At 50.3% G+C, this 16,259-nt stretch overlaps 1 protein-coding gene across 4 annotated transcripts in view; it reads right to left on the bottom strand.

The window, feature by feature from the left end:
• Positions 1–16,259, bottom strand: part of ZFP37 (ZFP37 zinc finger protein) — a 45,281-nt gene that overhangs the window by 13,037 nt on the left and 15,985 nt on the right. Inside the window, exon 1 of one of the 4 annotated variants that reach the window (XM_067743631.1) lies at positions 1,050–1,429. The exons of the other annotated variants lie outside the window; for them this stretch is intronic. Within the exon in view, the coding sequence (XP_067599732.1) occupies positions 1,050–1,262 (213 nt within the window). The 5' untranslated portion in view covers positions 1,263–1,429. Of the gene's footprint in view, positions 1–1,049; positions 1,430–16,259 lie in introns of those variants that run through there. 4 annotated transcript variants of the gene reach the window in all.

Raw genomic sequence — 16,259 nt, 5'->3', positions numbered from 1 at the left:
AGCGAATTATATTCAATGTCTTGTAATAAACCATAATGGAAAAGAATATGAAAAAGAATATATGTATATATTTTTTTCACTTTGCTGTACACCAGAAACTAACACAACATCGTAAATCAACTATACTTCAATTTAAAAAAATGCTGTTTACCAATGGTTGGTAAACAACATTTTTAGGGGTTGGTCAAATAGGCACTCTCTGCCTAGCATATACAAAAGTCCCAGATTCCCAGAAGGAAATCAGACATTCAGCATAAACCACATTGTTTACATAGTTTAGGCACAGTGAGCCACTTTTAAAATTCCCGGGAATAGCGGGAACTCTCCTGAAATCTAAGTTCTCGGATGTTGGCCAAAGGTTAACCTTGCAATCAGACCTTTCTAAGGACAGCTGTTTCAGGTCTTTCATGTCAACTTTTCTGCACAGTCATCCTCCCTCATTCACTGAAAACTTTAACATCAGATCCCTTTTCACCACAGCCCTGCACTATTTCTATATCGATGCAGAAGAGCCTTTCAACATCCTGGCCTATTGTAAACCATCATCATCATCTCTTCGCTTTAACTACTGCAATAAGCTACTAACTGACCTCCCTGCACCTCTGCACGCAGCCCGGGACAATCCAGTCTAACTACCAAAGGCACCGTAATCGCTGGCTCCCCTAGACATTCCCAGTTGCGACCTCCACAGACTCCCCAATCTTTGATACACCCCAAAGCCCCCATTTCTGATCCCCATGGCCTCCCAAACTCTGACTTTCCAGGAACCGCCACAGACCCCTCCCCTCCAACCACTGTCACCGTATATCCCTCAAACACTGATTTCCTCAAACTGCAGCAGTCACGGACTCCACAGACACCTCCCAAGCACTACTCCATCGATCCCTGAGTGTGCTAACACCATCCCCCCACCCCTGCAAGAGGCCCTCCAGTACCGACTCCAACTTCCGAATCACCTATCTTCACAGACTACAGTAACCCTCCAGTCACTGACGCCCGATTCGACCGCAGCTGACCACCAGACCACCCCTCCCCATCATCGCGCTCACCGCGGCGCTGCCCCCGGGCTCCGACACAGCCATCTCCGGGGGACACCCGGCCTGTCCCGTCGTCCCTACACTCCTCCTCCGGTCCGCGGTGTCTGGCTTTGTCAGGATCAGGGGGCAGGCGGAGGCCGACATGGCGGCCCCCCAGAGCGCGGCCTCTGCCAGTTCGGCAGCTGCGATGGCGCCGCCCCTGGGTATCCGCCCGGGCGCGGCCATCTTGACCGAGTCGCCGCCGTACAGTGGGGACCTGGCGCTCTCGGCGGGCTCAGGGGTGGGTGGCCCGGCTAGCTGAGATGGTCTCGCAGTGGTGAGGTGCAAGCGGGCAAAACCTGGCTCGCAGACTGCTCCCTGCAGAGTGCTTCACTGTGCCTGACAGCCCACCCCCGGCGCTCAAATGTTTCAACACTTGAGGACAGAATTTGGAGTTGCTTTTCCCAGTCAGTGCAGCCAGCTGCGGGGAAACCGGGAATCGCACTGCCTACCGCAGACTCCAGAAAGCTGGGATAATGAGAGAAATTGGAGGGGAAAAGCCCAATGGGGCAGATGCCATTGTTTTATAGAGAGAGAACGCTAATCTTTGAAATATATGTCTTTTCATTTATGGTATAAGAACAATGAGAAAACATGAAGCATCAGATTAAGTGAATACATCAATCCTCAGTGAGAACCAGTTTGATGGTGCTGTTTCAGCCAAATAATCAAGCCCAAATAATCAAGCAATTGGAGTAGAAATAGTTTCTCAATGGGCCAGTTCATTTACAAACTTCGTTCATTTAACAGTTATTTGTTGAGCTTTTATACTATATGCAGACTAGGTTGCTTGGGTTTGCTAGGTAATGAGAAAACTGGAGATTCAGACACAGCCTTTGTTCACCCTTGTGGAATTTACAATGAGGCAGAGGGCTGGTAAAATTATCACAAATATATTGTTCTTTTTTCCAGAGCCAAACATACCCTGTTTTGCACCTTCAACTTTTATGTGCTAAAAAAAACCCAAAATACAACGGAGTAAATTAGAAGATCTAATTGGCTTTATTAAATGATTCATCAATGGGGCAGCATCCTATCTAGCAAACAGAAAGGCCATCTGAGGAGTTGTACAAAATGGGGAGCTTTTAAAGGCAGAAAGGGGCTGGGACAGGGGAGTCAAAAACAAAACAAAGGATTATTTCAAGCAAGGTCACTTTCCTTTGAGGAAAAGGCGGGGGGTGTCCCCAGGCCCAGCAATGCTTTCCTAGTCTTCTGACATCAACTCTAGGGCTTAGCAAAATATGTTGTAAATATTATGATGCATAGAATCCTAATATGGCCCCCATTAACTCCGCTCCCTAGCGTAATACCTTTGTGAGATCTCCTAACTTTCAATGCAAGAGGAACCTGTGGTTTGGTGGAATATTACTTCCATGATTAGATCCCAAATCAGTTGACTCTGAGTTGATAAAAATGGAGATAATCTTGGTGGGGCTGATTTAATTCGGTGAGTCCTTAAAAGTGGCTAGACCCTTCCAGAAGTCAGAAATTCCAAAATTCCAAATGTGAGAAGGCCTGTGGAAGGAGCCACATGGCACGGACCTGAGAGCAGCGGCTGAGGACTGCGAGTGCTTTTTGGTCTACCACTGGCAAGACAACATGGACCTCAGTTCCACAACTGCAGAGCAAATGTTTCTGACAAAAACCTGAGGGAGCTTGGAAGGATATCTTTCTCTAGTGGAGCCCGAGATGAGGACACAATCACCCAACACCTTGATTTCAACTTTGTGTGCCCTTGAACAGAGCCCAGCCATACAATGCCCAGACTTCTGATGTCCTGAAACACTGATATAATAAATCTGTGTTGTTTTAATCCAGTAATTAGTGATAATTTGCTCTGCAGCAATAGAAAACTAAGGACTCAGCAAAAATTGAAGGATAATTGTGATTGAGATTCCTCTTCATCTACTGGAGACACAGCACCTCCCCTGTGTCCCTGACAGAGCATCTTTGAGCCTCACCTTCTGGGTGTGAGCAGTTGACGCCCATCCTCCTCAGATAAAGTCCTGACTTTGTCCTTACAGTACAGTCCAAAGAGGTCCATTACTTACATTAAAAAAAAATAGGGGCTTCCCTGGTGGTGCAGTGGTTGAGAGTCCGCCTGCCGATGCAGGGGACACGGGTTCGTGCCCCGGTCCGGGAAGATCCCACATGCCGCGGAGTGGCTGGGTCCATGAGCCATGGTCGCTGAGCCTGCGTGTCCGGAGCCTGTGCTCCGCAACGGGAGAGGCCACAACAGTGAGAGGCCCGTGTACCGCGAAAAAAAAAACCCAAAAATTCTACTTTCTATCTGATCCCAGCTAGTTGTGAGAGAAGAGAGGCAGTCCAGTTTCTCCAGACTTTGCTTTAACAATATCAGTGTTTCCTCACCGATCCAAACAAGTTCCAACCTATCTATAAACAAAATGCTGTCTCTATTGTAACAGCTCTCCAAGCCCTTGATTTTACTAATTAACTAATCATCCTCACATGGCCCTTAGGGGGCGGTATTCAGAGACAGAAGTGGGTGGAAAAGCATAGGAAAGGCAGGGTATGGATATTCCCTGCACTGAAGAGGAGGAAGGGAAGCAAGGAAGAGGGGAGAGAAATGAAGAAGATGAACGAGGTTGGTGAAAATAGGTCATGGAATGGTGACGAGGAACTTTCAATCTACCAGAGGAGTTCCATCATTTCTTGGCATGGCAGAGTCTGTCAGTTTCCAGGCTCAGGATAAATAGTGAAAGAGTGAATCTTCTTTTTCTTTTCCTTTTGGCCACACTGCGCTGCATGCTAGATCTTAGTTCCCTGACCAGGGATGGAAGCTGCATCTCCTGCAGTGGAAGCGTGGAGTCTTAACCACTGGACCGCCACAGAAGTCCCCAAAGAGTGAATCTAACACTTGAATCAATTTTGTCAAGACGGTAAGGATCAGTGTGTGGGTTGTACACTTACATGTGAGTTTTTGTGTATGTGCAGACATTTTCAACTGAGTAAAACAATTGTCATATCAAAGAAAGCCCAGGAAATTGTCTCTGCTTTCCATGATCTCTACTACCTCTTCTGGTCTCATGAGATTCTACCATCTGCACAATTTTAGGTACCTGATTTAGAAACTCTGTTCCCTCCATTAGCCTGTAGTCTGGCTCTTGACTATAAAGACTTTCTTACAATAGTCTCTAGGAAATGTCCTACCAACGGACCTTGTGTGAGACTTGTCCAGAAAAGTTAAGAGAACTGTGTGATCCCACCTATCAATGTTTTCTCATGCATGCATTCAATAATTCATTTTCCACCTGTAGATATCTATTGAACATCTATAATGTGCCAGGTACTAGGCCAGGTATTGTGGATACAATAATGGGAAAAATCTTGAAACGTGGGTCCCATTCAGGGAGCTTAGGATGCAGGGGAGGAAACGAGTATTATTCAAATGAGCACACACAAAATTAGGACTATGATAAGTGCTTCAAAAAAGATACATGGTGCCATGAGAGTATGGATTATAGACTTAGATTTATGTAAATTACCAGGAAGAAAGGACATTTCAGCTGACATTTGAAGGATGAACAAGAATTAACTATGACAGCATTACAGATTGAATAATTGCATGTGCAAAGCCTAGTGCCATCTCCCAACTCTAATCTTCACAAAGAAGAATCTGGAACCTTCCTTATCTCCCCTAGAGCCCTCCTGGGTCTCAAGAACCTCCTTTGCTCCATCCATTATTGGGTCCTCATTCTTCTCCTTTCTCTTTAAGGGACAGGTTCCCTTGGAGAAAAAGCCTATTTTCCATGTAAAGGACGTTGACTCTCATAGTTCGCGTTGCCAGGGCTCTTGCCTGGCAGCCCATCCCACATCATCCATGTATATCGTTCTATATTATTCAGAGACTGCAGAAGGGCCATGCCGTGCAAGTGGACAACTTTATGGATAGGCACAATACGTCAAATCAGTGAGACACAAAGCTCCATATAATGTCCAAGGAATTGCTTTCCAGAAAGACATGAGTTCACATTTTTAGGTTGGTTGGTTATAAAGATTGCACATGATGGAAATATTCTGTGTCTTGTGGGTGAAGTGGTGGTAACATGGGTTCGAATACATTTGTGAACATTTGCTTGATGTATGCACTTACATGCTGTGGAATCACGTTTAAAGTGAATACAGTGGAGAAAGGAAACAGGAAAATGAAGAGTAAAGGAAGGATTCAGGACACTACCAGAACACTTGTAAGCACATTCACAAAGTCACACTGACAAAGGACTGCCAGAGTAAAAAATTTATTGCAGTACATGGGAAACACAATGGTCCATAATAAGTAAAAATGTAATTTTACTTTCAACACCAAAAATCTACAAAGTCCCTCCTAGAACCCAGATTGCTCATCTGATAAAAAGGTTTGTTCAAGGTAGGTTTCTAAGCATAACCTCGAAGAAACCCAATCTCTGGAAAAACGCAAAGACAGACGTCTAATTGTTCTTTGCAGTGGAACATACCCCAGAATCGATCTATCTCTACCTCTATCATCTAATCTATCTATCTATCGACCTATCTATCTATCCGTCTGTCTCGTCCTCCTCCTCCTTCTCCTCATCCTCCTTTCCCCGTCTCTCTCTCTCCTTTCATTTTCCACATGAAACAGGAAAATATGGAGGGCTGAAAAGGCACAAATCACATCACTAAGGTTCGCCGTCTGAACCGCAGAAGAACAGAAGTGTTTTCCTCTGAACGCACATCCTGGCAGCCTGTCTTCTGGACACGGGGCCACATCTCCCTGAGCTGGGATGCGGCAGGAGCTGATGTCTGGTGCGTGCTGAACACCGTTCCCGGGACAAGTGGATTTCTGTCCGCTGTGGGGGAAGCTCGTCGCCTCCGGTTACACGATGCTGCCGCGGAGCCTTGCACGGCGAGGTGGCGGCGCGGAGTCCGGCTGGCTCTTGGGCGGAAGGGACCGGCCCTAGGAGGGGCGGGGAGCAGCTGGGTGCGCCCCTAAGGCGATGGCGCCCAGGGCGGGGAGGGCTGCGCGCCGGCGGGCCCGGAGCGCGCGGCGAGCAGGGAGTCGAGCGCCGCGATCGCCCAGTGCAGGGCCGCGCCCGCGTGCGCCAGCTGCCAGGCGAGCCAGGCGCGCTGCGCGGCCGTGGGCTCCGTGCGGCCGGTGGACAGCGGCAGGAAGGCGCCCCCCGGGGCCCGCAGCTCGCCCAGGACCACCTCCAGGGCGCCCATCTGGTTGTAGAGATGGGACGTGAGCGCCGCCAGGGGCGCGCGGGCTTCGGGCCCCAGGGTTCCGCGACGGCGTTTGCGGGAGGGGGGCCCGGCCTCCGCCGGGCTGTGCTGGCAGCGTCCCCAGCTCCTGGCCCACGCTGGCGATCGGGACCGGGTCCTCCTGCCGTGGAGGCGCCAGGGAGTGTGGGCGGAACCTGCGCGGGAGACAGAACGGGAGGGATTCAGGTGATGCGCGCCGCCCCGTGGGTCAAGGTCACCGTCGCCCTTCCCCGTCTCCACTCCCCCACCCTACGCCCCACACCCCACCACGCCTGACTCTGGTGGCCTCTTCCAGGATCTGCTGGCAACCGGGACCAGGTCCTGGATGCCTTGCTCTCAGCCCTTCTGCCTTCAGGGGCATCTCACCGGGGTCAGGGTCTTTCTCGGCACCCTGGGGGCTTGGCTTGCCCCTCAGGTCCTTCCCTCACATCCTCACCTCTGCCGAGGCCCAGCGCAGACACCTACCTCCTCTGCGGTGAAGTCCCGCTCTGGAGGAGTCGGGCTGCTCCGTAGCTCTCCGGTGGGCTGGGGGTGGTCGTCCCCTCACCTTCTCTTCTCCAGGTCTGTTTCCTTGGTGGCGACTGTCAGGGGAGCCATCGGGGCTTCTCCCCCGCTTGTGCCTGGTGACCGCTGTGGGTGGAGAGGAGGAGAGGAGTGAGTGTTCCCTGACCTACCTCTGGAACGTGGGGGGAGTGGATTAGAGGAGATTCCAAGTCCCACGGCTCTGCCCACCTCCATTCCACCCCGTCCCCCAGGCTCTGGTTTCCTCCTGCTCCCCACAGCCTCCATGGGCAGCTCCCTAGGGCCGGGCCTTTCCTGTCGCTGTGGCAGCTCCTGAGCTGCCTGGCAGGCGTGCCCCTCCCTCAAGTGCAGCCCCCGAGGATGGCACAGCTGGTAGAGAGCCCCGAGTCACAAGGAATCGGGCCTTCACCTTGGGTTTCTCTCACCACTTGCAGTGGTGTGAATGTCACGTCTGGCACCTGTTCCTTTGCTCCTTAGCCCAATATCTTGTGTCTCCCAAAGCCTCTCAAGCATCACTCAAAACAAATGTCTGCAAAAAAGGACCTAGACTTTTACCTCCTTTGCTCTGACAGCCCTCTCGGGTCTCAATGCTTCCTATTGCTCTCCGTCTTTCTGAGGGATGTGCATCTCCTCCCTTCTGTTTTAGAGACAGGTTCTCCTTGGAGCAAAGCCTTCCATTTTCCCTGTGGGAAAGACCTTTTCTCTGCTGGCCAGGCCGCCTGCCACTTGCTGCCCCTGCCATTTCATCCAAGCCTCCCGGCTGAGCCACAGGTCTGGAGGCCTGGGGAGTGGGAATGACTAGGCCAGCAGAGGCCCTGGCCTTTTATGGCTTCCCAGCAGCCCACTGCCGGGTCTCAGATTGGTGCGCCGGAGACCACACCCCCCAAAGAGAATTGCAATGATGAGGTTAAGGGCTGTTCGGGCTCTCCCACTGCCTGCCTTGGTCCTCAGGACGTTGTAGCTGTACATTTCGGAGCATTTCGGCTCTCTGCTGTATGTTAACTTCACAAAAGGGCACTTGTTTTCTGGTTCGTTTCACGGTGCTTTTTATCTGTTTGTTTCACCAGTTCTGTGTGTGTCTGCATGTGTTAGCATGGGTCACTCTTATGCCAGGGGTCAACAAGGTGCTGGTATAAAGGACGAGAAAACCTTTTGGTCCGTTTTACTTGCATTCCCTTTGGCCCCTACTCAGGTCTGCCATCCTGACAGGAATGCCACCATAGACACTACAGGATGAAAGACTGTGGTTAGGCCCCAAAATAATGTTTTTTACAAAATAGGCAGCTGCATACACCCAGCCTTAGGACCTCTGCCCTCCACAACATATCAAATTTTGAATTTAATTTTTTTTTTTTTTTTTGCGGTATGCGGGCCTCTCACTGTTGTGGCCTCTCTCGTTGTGGAGCACAGGCTCTGGACGCACAGGCTCAGCGGCCATGGCTCACGGGCCCAGCCGCTCCGCAGCATGTGGGATCCTCCTGGACCGGGGCACGAACCTGTGTCCCCTGCGTCGGCAGGCGGACTCTCAACCACTGCACCACCTGGGAAACCCTGAATTTAATTATTTTTTCACTCCTCTTTCTTCTTTTGTACTGGATATAGACTTTTTTTTTCAACTTGGTCCAAAGGGTACAAAAAGACATATTAGGAGAGTGTAAAAAATAACCTAGGACTCAGCCAGTGAAAGCAATGGTCCATGATTTCTTTGAAGCACCTGATGGATATATTTGCCGGCTCTAATGGCAAACAGTGTAGTTGTAGATGGAATAATTTCTGTGAGTGAGCAGGAGGGAGGGTATGGAGACCGATTTGTCTTTTGCACAGCTACTCTTCTATAAAAACAGTCTCCACCACATCAGTGGAGCCTGTAGGTCAGGTTGTTGCGGCCTATGGCTGATAAAACCAGCAAAAGCCAAACAGAATCTATTCTTGTTAGAGTCAAGGTACCCAGACCTCAGAGTAAGGAGCTCAGTCCCATTAATGAGAAGGTTCACTCTGCGGTACACCTGAAACTAACAACATTCTTAACTATACTCTAATAGAAAATAAAAAGTTAAAAAAAAAAAAAAGAAAAAAGGAGTGTCCTGTGGTTGCTGGGGCTTATGGAGTCCTTACCTGTTCTGAGGCTTCATGAACTGTTACTTGGACTCGGAGACGTATCATAGTATTTTTTCACCAGTTATCTTGGACCACGTATTGATATAGGGTGTCACATCTTGCTAGAAAGTGTATGAGTTACGAGAGTGGCAATTAATTCCAGGTGCTCATGTGTCTGGAAGTCCCTGCTCTCCCCTCATTCCAGGGTCACCATTGGGATGGTTTGTATGTCATGTCTGGAAATCCTTCAGCTGTAATCATGGCGACTGGCCACGTGAATGTAGGCTTCTTGAAGTGTTAAAATCCAATGTGGCTCTCCGAGCAGGTTCCCATGGGGGAGTCAGTATTCTTTATAATTTTGCTCAAAATATCCAAATTTCATATATCCCAGAGGTTTGCCTTTAATGGGCACAGAATTTAGATCCGAAGAGATCACAGATAAAACCAGTATAAAGTGGATGATTAAGGGCTACACGTGCACTCAGGGAAGGTGCTGTCCTCCTGGCCTGGATGTTGTGATTCATAATAAGAAATATATATTTGGTGTTTGCCAGGGTTTCTGGCTCAGCCCCTAAACCCACTGGAATTTCCTAAGTGATGAGAGTGATAAATGGGTTTTGTTATGTTAATGAGGCGACCTTTAGAAAGCACCCAGGTCACCAAAGGGTGGGGGCTGCTTTCCAGAAGACCCCACGTGGTGATTAGGGGATTAGCGCTTTGTATCAGAACCCCCAGGTTCCCGGAAGGGGAGACAATCTGGAGGTTGAACCCATCACCAATGTGTAATGAGTTAATCACGTCCCTGTAACGAAGCCTCCTTGAAAAAAACGAAAAGGCTGGGGTTCAGACAGCTTCCAGGTTGGTGAACACATGATCTGGGGAGATACCTTTTGTAAAGGCATGCCCCTTCCCCATGCCTTGCCCTATGCATGTCTTCCATCTGGCTGTTCCTGAGTGACAGCCTTTTATAATACACTGATACTCTAATAAGTAAAATGTTTCTCTGAGTTCTGTAAGCAAATTAATTGAGCCCAAGAGTGGTTGTTGGAACCTCTGAGCTATAGTGGATCCCCCAGAAGCACAGCTGACAACCTAGACTTGCGATTGCACCTGAAGTGGGGCAGGGGCTGTCTTGTAAGACTGAGCCCTGAGCGTGTGGAATCGGAAGCTGTCCCTGAGTAGATAGTGTCAGGATTGTAAGACACCAGACTGGTCTCAGAAATTCCCTGGCGGTGTAGGGAAAACGCACAGACACATTGGAACTTGTACTAGAATCTTCCCACCCTTACCAGGCTACTGTTACCGCCAGCTGCGCCTGCGGGCCCCTGCATTTGTAGGACCCCTCTGGGTTCAGAGCAGCCAAGCCGGGGAGGTCCTGTAGGCTTCAGGGAAACCAAAACAGTAGCAGGCATAGCTCGTGTGAGGCTGACTTCTCTTCATTTACCACGTATTTATACTTCCCATAGCAAGTATAAATTGGATTGTTTTCCCATCATTCACTCTGGACTCTCCTGTCTTCAGAGGTCTGATTTACTTCGTGTCCACAACATTGGGCCACATCGCCGTTACTAAGGGAGATCTGTTGCTTTCCCTCAGCCACACGCCATGAGCACAGAAGCCCTTCCAGAAAAAAAAAAAATTGTTTTTTGATCACTTTCCCTAAGGCAGTTATATCGGAGCATCTGGCATTGGCTGGTTGGTTGGTTGGTTTTAATAGTCTCTACTCACGGCATTTCTAAGTAGAAAAATGACCATCTAATCTATGCTAATGTGAAGAGAGGAAAGGACTCGCCTTGCCCCCCATCCCCGTTCTGGAAGGCTCACTTCAGTCCATATCTCACAGGACCATGTGAGATGAGTAACCTCAAGGAGAATGTGCCTTTGTCTTTTAAATTCTACCAAGTAGGTGAGTGGTTCACAAAGTGTGATCCCAGGACCAGCAGTATCACCATCACTTGGGAATTTGTTACAGATGTAAATATCAGGCTTCCATCCAGACCTAGAGGGTCAGAGCACTGGGGGCGGGGCCGTGTGATCTGTGTTCCAAGGCCCTCCAAGAGATTCTGATGCAGGTTCCAGTTTGAGAAGCACTGAAGGAGGATATTCAGATAGAGATGGGGGAGGAACGTCATTCACTTACAGCCAGTGATCAGGATCCTAAGGGAGCCGTCTGGATCGGGTCATTTTACTCTTTTTTTCTTATAAGGGCAACATACAGTAATTTTTGTGTGTTTATGCCAATATAGGTTTTAGGGAAATAAAAGCCAATTTTCTTGTTGGTACAAGTTGTATCCTAAGCTTATCTTCCCTAAGGTGTAAATTCAAAAATTAAACACAAGGGACGGAACTGAAGAATGCTCAATCACCCTTGTCACTGAAAAACCAAAAGAAAACTCTCGAACTGAAAAATACAATGTCTGAAATTTGAAATTCACAGGATAAATTTGACAAATGTAAATTAGAGGGGAAAGAGTCATTGACTTGAAATAGATCAGTAGATGTGATCAAACAAGTGAGAGAAAAATGATGAAAAGACATTAACCTGTGACCTGTGGGACAAAAAAAAAATGTCTTACATATATGTAGATGAAGTTCCAAAGGAGAGTGAGGAGAAAATGGGACATACAAAATATTTGAAGATATAATGGCTGATATTTCCCCAAGTTTGGTAAAAACATTATTTTGGGGCCTAACCACAGTCTTTCATCCTGTAGTGTCTATGGTGGCATTCCTGTCAGGATGGCAGACCTGAGTAGGGGCCAAAGGGAATGCAAGTAAAACGGACCAAAAGGTTTTCTCGTCCTTTATACCAGCACCTTGTTGACCCCTGGCATAAGAGTGACCCATGCTAACACATGCAGACACACACAGAACTGGTGAAACAAACAGATAAAAAGCACCGTGAAACGAACCAGAAAACAAGTGCCCTTTTGTGAAGTTAACATACAGCAGAGAGCCGAAATGCTCCGAAATGTACAGCTACAACGTCCTGAGGACCAAGGCAGGCAGTGGGAGAGCCCGAACAGCCCTTAACCTCATCATTGCAATTCTCTTTGGGGGGTGTGGTCTCCGGCGCACCAATCTGAGACCCGGCAGTGGGCTGCTGGGAAGCCATAAAAGGCCAGGGCCTCTGCTGGCCTAGTCATTCCCACTCCCCAGGCCTCCAGACCTGTGGCTCAGCCGGGAGGCTTGGATGAAATGGCAGGGGCAGCAAGTGGCAGGCGGCCTGGCCAGCAGAGAAAAGGTCTTTCCCACAGGGAAAATGGAAGGCTTTGCTCCAAGGAGAACCTGTCTCTAAAACAGAAGGGAGGAGATGCACATCCCTCAGAAAGACGGAGAGCAATAGGAAGCATTGAGACCCGAGAGGGCTGTCAGAGCAAAGGAGGTAAAAGTCTAGGTCCTTTTTTGCAGACATTTGTTTTGAGTGATGCTTGAGAGGCTTTGGGAGACACAAGATATTGGGCTAAGGAGCAAAGGAACAGGTGCCAGACGTGACATTCACACCACTGCAAGTGGTGAGAGAAACCCAAGGTGAAGGCCCGATTCCTTGTGACTCGGGGCTCTCTACCAGCTGTGCCATCCTCGGGGGCTGCACTTGAGGGAGGGGCACGCCTGCCAGGCAGCTCAGGAGCTGCCACAGCGACAGGAAAGGCCCGGCCCTAGGGAGCTGCCCATGGAGGCTGTGGGGAGCAGGAGGAAACCAGAGCCTGGGGGACGGGGTGGAATGGAGGTGGGCAGAGCCGTGGGACTTGGAATCTCCTCTAATCCACTCCCCCCACGTTCCAGAGGTAGGTCAGGGAACACTCACTCCTCTCCTCCTCTCCACCCACAGCGGTCACCAGGCACAAGCGGGGGAGAAGCCCCGATGGCTCCCCTGACAGTCGCCACCAAGGAAACAGACCTGGAGAAGAGAAGGTGAGGGGACGACCACCCCCAGCCCACCGGAGAGCTACGGAGCAGCCCGACTCCTCCAGAGCGGGACTTCACCGCAGAGGAGGTAGGTGTCTGCGCTGGGCCTCGGCAGAGGTGAGGATGTGAGGGAAGGACCTGAGGGGCAAGCCAAGCCCCCAGGGTGCCGAGAAAGACCCTGACCCCGGTGAGATGCCCCTGAAGGCAGAAGGGCTGAGAGCAAGGCATCCAGGACCTGGTCCCGGTTGCCAGCAGATCCTGGAAGAGGCCACCAGAGTCAGGCGTGGTGGGGTGTGGGGCGTAGGGTGGGGGAGTGGAGACGGGGAAGGGCGACGGTGACCTTGACCCACGGGGCGGCGCGCATCACCTGAATCCCTCCCGTTCTGTCTCCCGCGCAGGTTCCGCCCACACTCCCTGGCGCCTCCACGGCAGGAGGACCCGGTCCCGATCGCCAGCGTGGGCCAGGAGCTGGGGACGCTGCCAGCACAGCCCGGCGGAGGCCGGGCCCCCCTCCCGCAAACGCCGTCGCGGAACCCTGGGGCCCGAAGCCCGCGCGCCCCTGGCGGCGCTCACGTCCCATCTCTACAACCAGATGGGCGCCCTGGAGGTGGTCCTGGGCGAGCTGCGGGCCCCGGGGGGCGCCTTCCTGCCGCTGTCCACCGGCCGCACGGAGCCCACGGCCGCGCAGCGCGCCTGGCTCGCCTGGCAGCTGGCGCACGCGGGCGCGGCCCTGCACTGGGCGATCGCGGCGCTCGACTCCCTGCTCGCCGCGCGCTCCGGGCCCGCCGGCGCGCAGCCCTCCCCGCCCTGGGCGCCATCGCCTTAGGGGCGCACCCAGCTGCTCCCCGCCCCTCCTAGGGCCGGTCCCTTCCGCCCAAGAGCCAGCCGGACTCCGCGCCGCCACCTCGCCGTGCAAGGCTCCGCGGCAGCATCGTGTAACCGGAGGCGACGAGCTTCCCCCACAGCGGACAGAAATCCACTTGTCCCGGGAACGGTGTTCAGCACGCACCAGACATCAGCTCCTGCCGCATCCCAGCTCAGGGAGATGTGGCCCCGTGTCCAGAAGACAGGCTGCCAGGATGTGCGTTCAGAGGAAAACACTTCTGTTCTTCTGCGGTTCAGACGGCGAACCTTAGTGATGTGATTTGTGCCTTTTCAGCCCTCCATATTTTCCTGTTTCATGTGGAAAATGAAAGGAGAGAGAGAGACGGGGAAAGGAGGATGAGGAGAAGGAGGAGGAGGACGAGACAGACAGATAGATAGATAGATAGATAGATAGATAGATAGATAGATAGATAGATAGATTAGATGATAGAGGTAGAGATAGATCGATTCTGGGGTAGGTTCCACTGCAAAGAACAATTGTCCGTCTTTGAGTTTTACCAAAGATTGGGTTTCTTCGAGGTTATGCTTAGAAACCTACCTTGAACAAACCTTTTTATCAGATGAGCAATCTGGGTTCTAGGAGGGACTTTGTAGATTTTTGGTGTTGAAAGTAAAATTACATTTTTACTTACTATGGACCGTTGTGTTTTCCATGTACTGCAATAAATTTTTTACTCTGGCAGTCCTTTGTCAGTGTGACTTTGTGAATGTGCTTACAAGTGTTCTGGTAGTGTCCTGAATCCTTCCTTTACTCTTCATTTTCCTGTTTCCTTTCTCCACTGTATTCACTTTAAACGTGATCCCACAGCATGTAAGTGCATACATCAAGCAAATGTTCAGAAATGTATTCGAACCCATGTTACCACGACTTCACCCTCAAGACACAGAATATTTCCATCATGTGCAAACTTTATACCAACCAACCTAAAAATGTGAACTCATGTCTTTCTGAAAAGCAATTCCTGATTATGTGGAGCTTTGTGTCTCACTGATTTGACGTATTGTGCCTATCCATAAAGTTGTCCACTTGCACGGCATGGCCCTTCTGCAGTCTCACTTCATCAGTTACTCTTAATAATACAGAACGATGCGCATGGATGACGTGGGATGGGCTGCAAGGCTGGAGCCCTGGCAATGTCCTGTGATCAATGTCAGTGGTTGGGAGAGAGTTAGTAGAATTTGTCTACATGTAGTAAACGTTGCTTCTAGGGATCCATGCCTGGATGGCTGGGAGAGAGGGTGATTTCTGATTGATGATGGAAAACCTCCCAAACTCGTGAGGCAAAGTTGGGGTGGCCAGGGACCTGGTGGCTGAGGTCCATTGCTCACAGAGGCAGCTCTGATTTCTCGGGGTCCGGGCTCTGCACACAGCCTGACATGTCTTGGTTTGGACCATGGCTCTTTTTGATTTTCCCTCTTTTCAGTAAATGAAGACCCTGAAAAAAACACCTCATTTCTTTTTAATTTTACCCTTGGACAGAACCTGTGGTTCTCCCCAGGAGTCTCTGCTTATTCTGGGTCTGGTCCCATAGCCTCTTCTCTCAGAGACAGGAGACCTCTGGGGAGCAGGACGTGGTTCCCTCAGACACAGGTGCTGATCCTGAAGCCTCACAGCTCCTGGCATCATGACTCTGACTTTGACCTTCCTGTTGCTTGTTAAGAGCATTGTGACCTCAAGACCGCTCCAGTCTGCAGGTGTGGATTTGATGTCCTTCCCTGTATAGGGAAAGAGGGAGCCTTGTAATCTTAAGGGCTTTGCTTATTTGGTCCCCTCCTGGGCTGTGAGTACATCTTTGGGAGGACTTTTCTCATTGCATTAGCTCCACAAGCTACCCCTGCTTTGTAATTTAGGAACTGGTCCATGACTGACTTGTTCTTCAGAGTTTTAACATCCACCTTGTCCTGGAAACACCTCTGGTTTCTGGTGGGCCTGGGCTCTCTCTGCACAGAGCCAAACACCCTTGCCTCTGTGACATGAATCTTCTGGGCCCTCCCCTGCTTTCCAGTGGTGAAGCCCCTGAACAAATGCCTCATTGTATTTGGAAAGTGCCCTTCAGGGGAGCAGGTGACAGGCATGGGGATGCCTGGGGTGTATTTTGATTATTTACTATTATCTTGTGTATTTTTGTGACATTTAGGAGGTTTTGACATATAGCAATGATAATCCATCTTACCCTTCCCCTACATTCTGTTTTTAAAAAAATAAATGTATTTATTTATCTATCTATTTATTTATTTATTTATCTGTTTATTTTTGGCTGCGTTGGGTCTTAATTGCTGGGCAGGCTTTCTCTAGTTGCGGTGAGCGCAGGCTACTGTTCGTTGTGGTGGCGGGCTTGTCATTGCGGTGGCTTCTCTTTGTTGCAGAGCCCAGGCTCTAGGTGCATGGGATTCAGTAGTTGTGGCATGCAGGCCCTAGAGCGCAGGCTCAGTACTTCTGGCGCTTGGGCTTAGTTGCTCCGAGGCATGTGGGATCTTCCCGGACCAGGGCTCAAACTGGTGTTCCCTGTGCTGGTGGGCGGATTCTTA

This window comes from Pseudorca crassidens, chromosome 7, assembly GCF_039906515.1.
Source record: "Pseudorca crassidens isolate mPseCra1 chromosome 7, mPseCra1.hap1, whole genome shotgun sequence".
In the NCBI taxonomy this organism is placed as follows: Eukaryota; Metazoa; Chordata; class Mammalia; order Artiodactyla; family Delphinidae; genus Pseudorca; species Pseudorca crassidens.
Note: the sequence above shows the minus strand (reverse complement) of the source record. Positions and strands in the feature narration are given on the sequence as shown.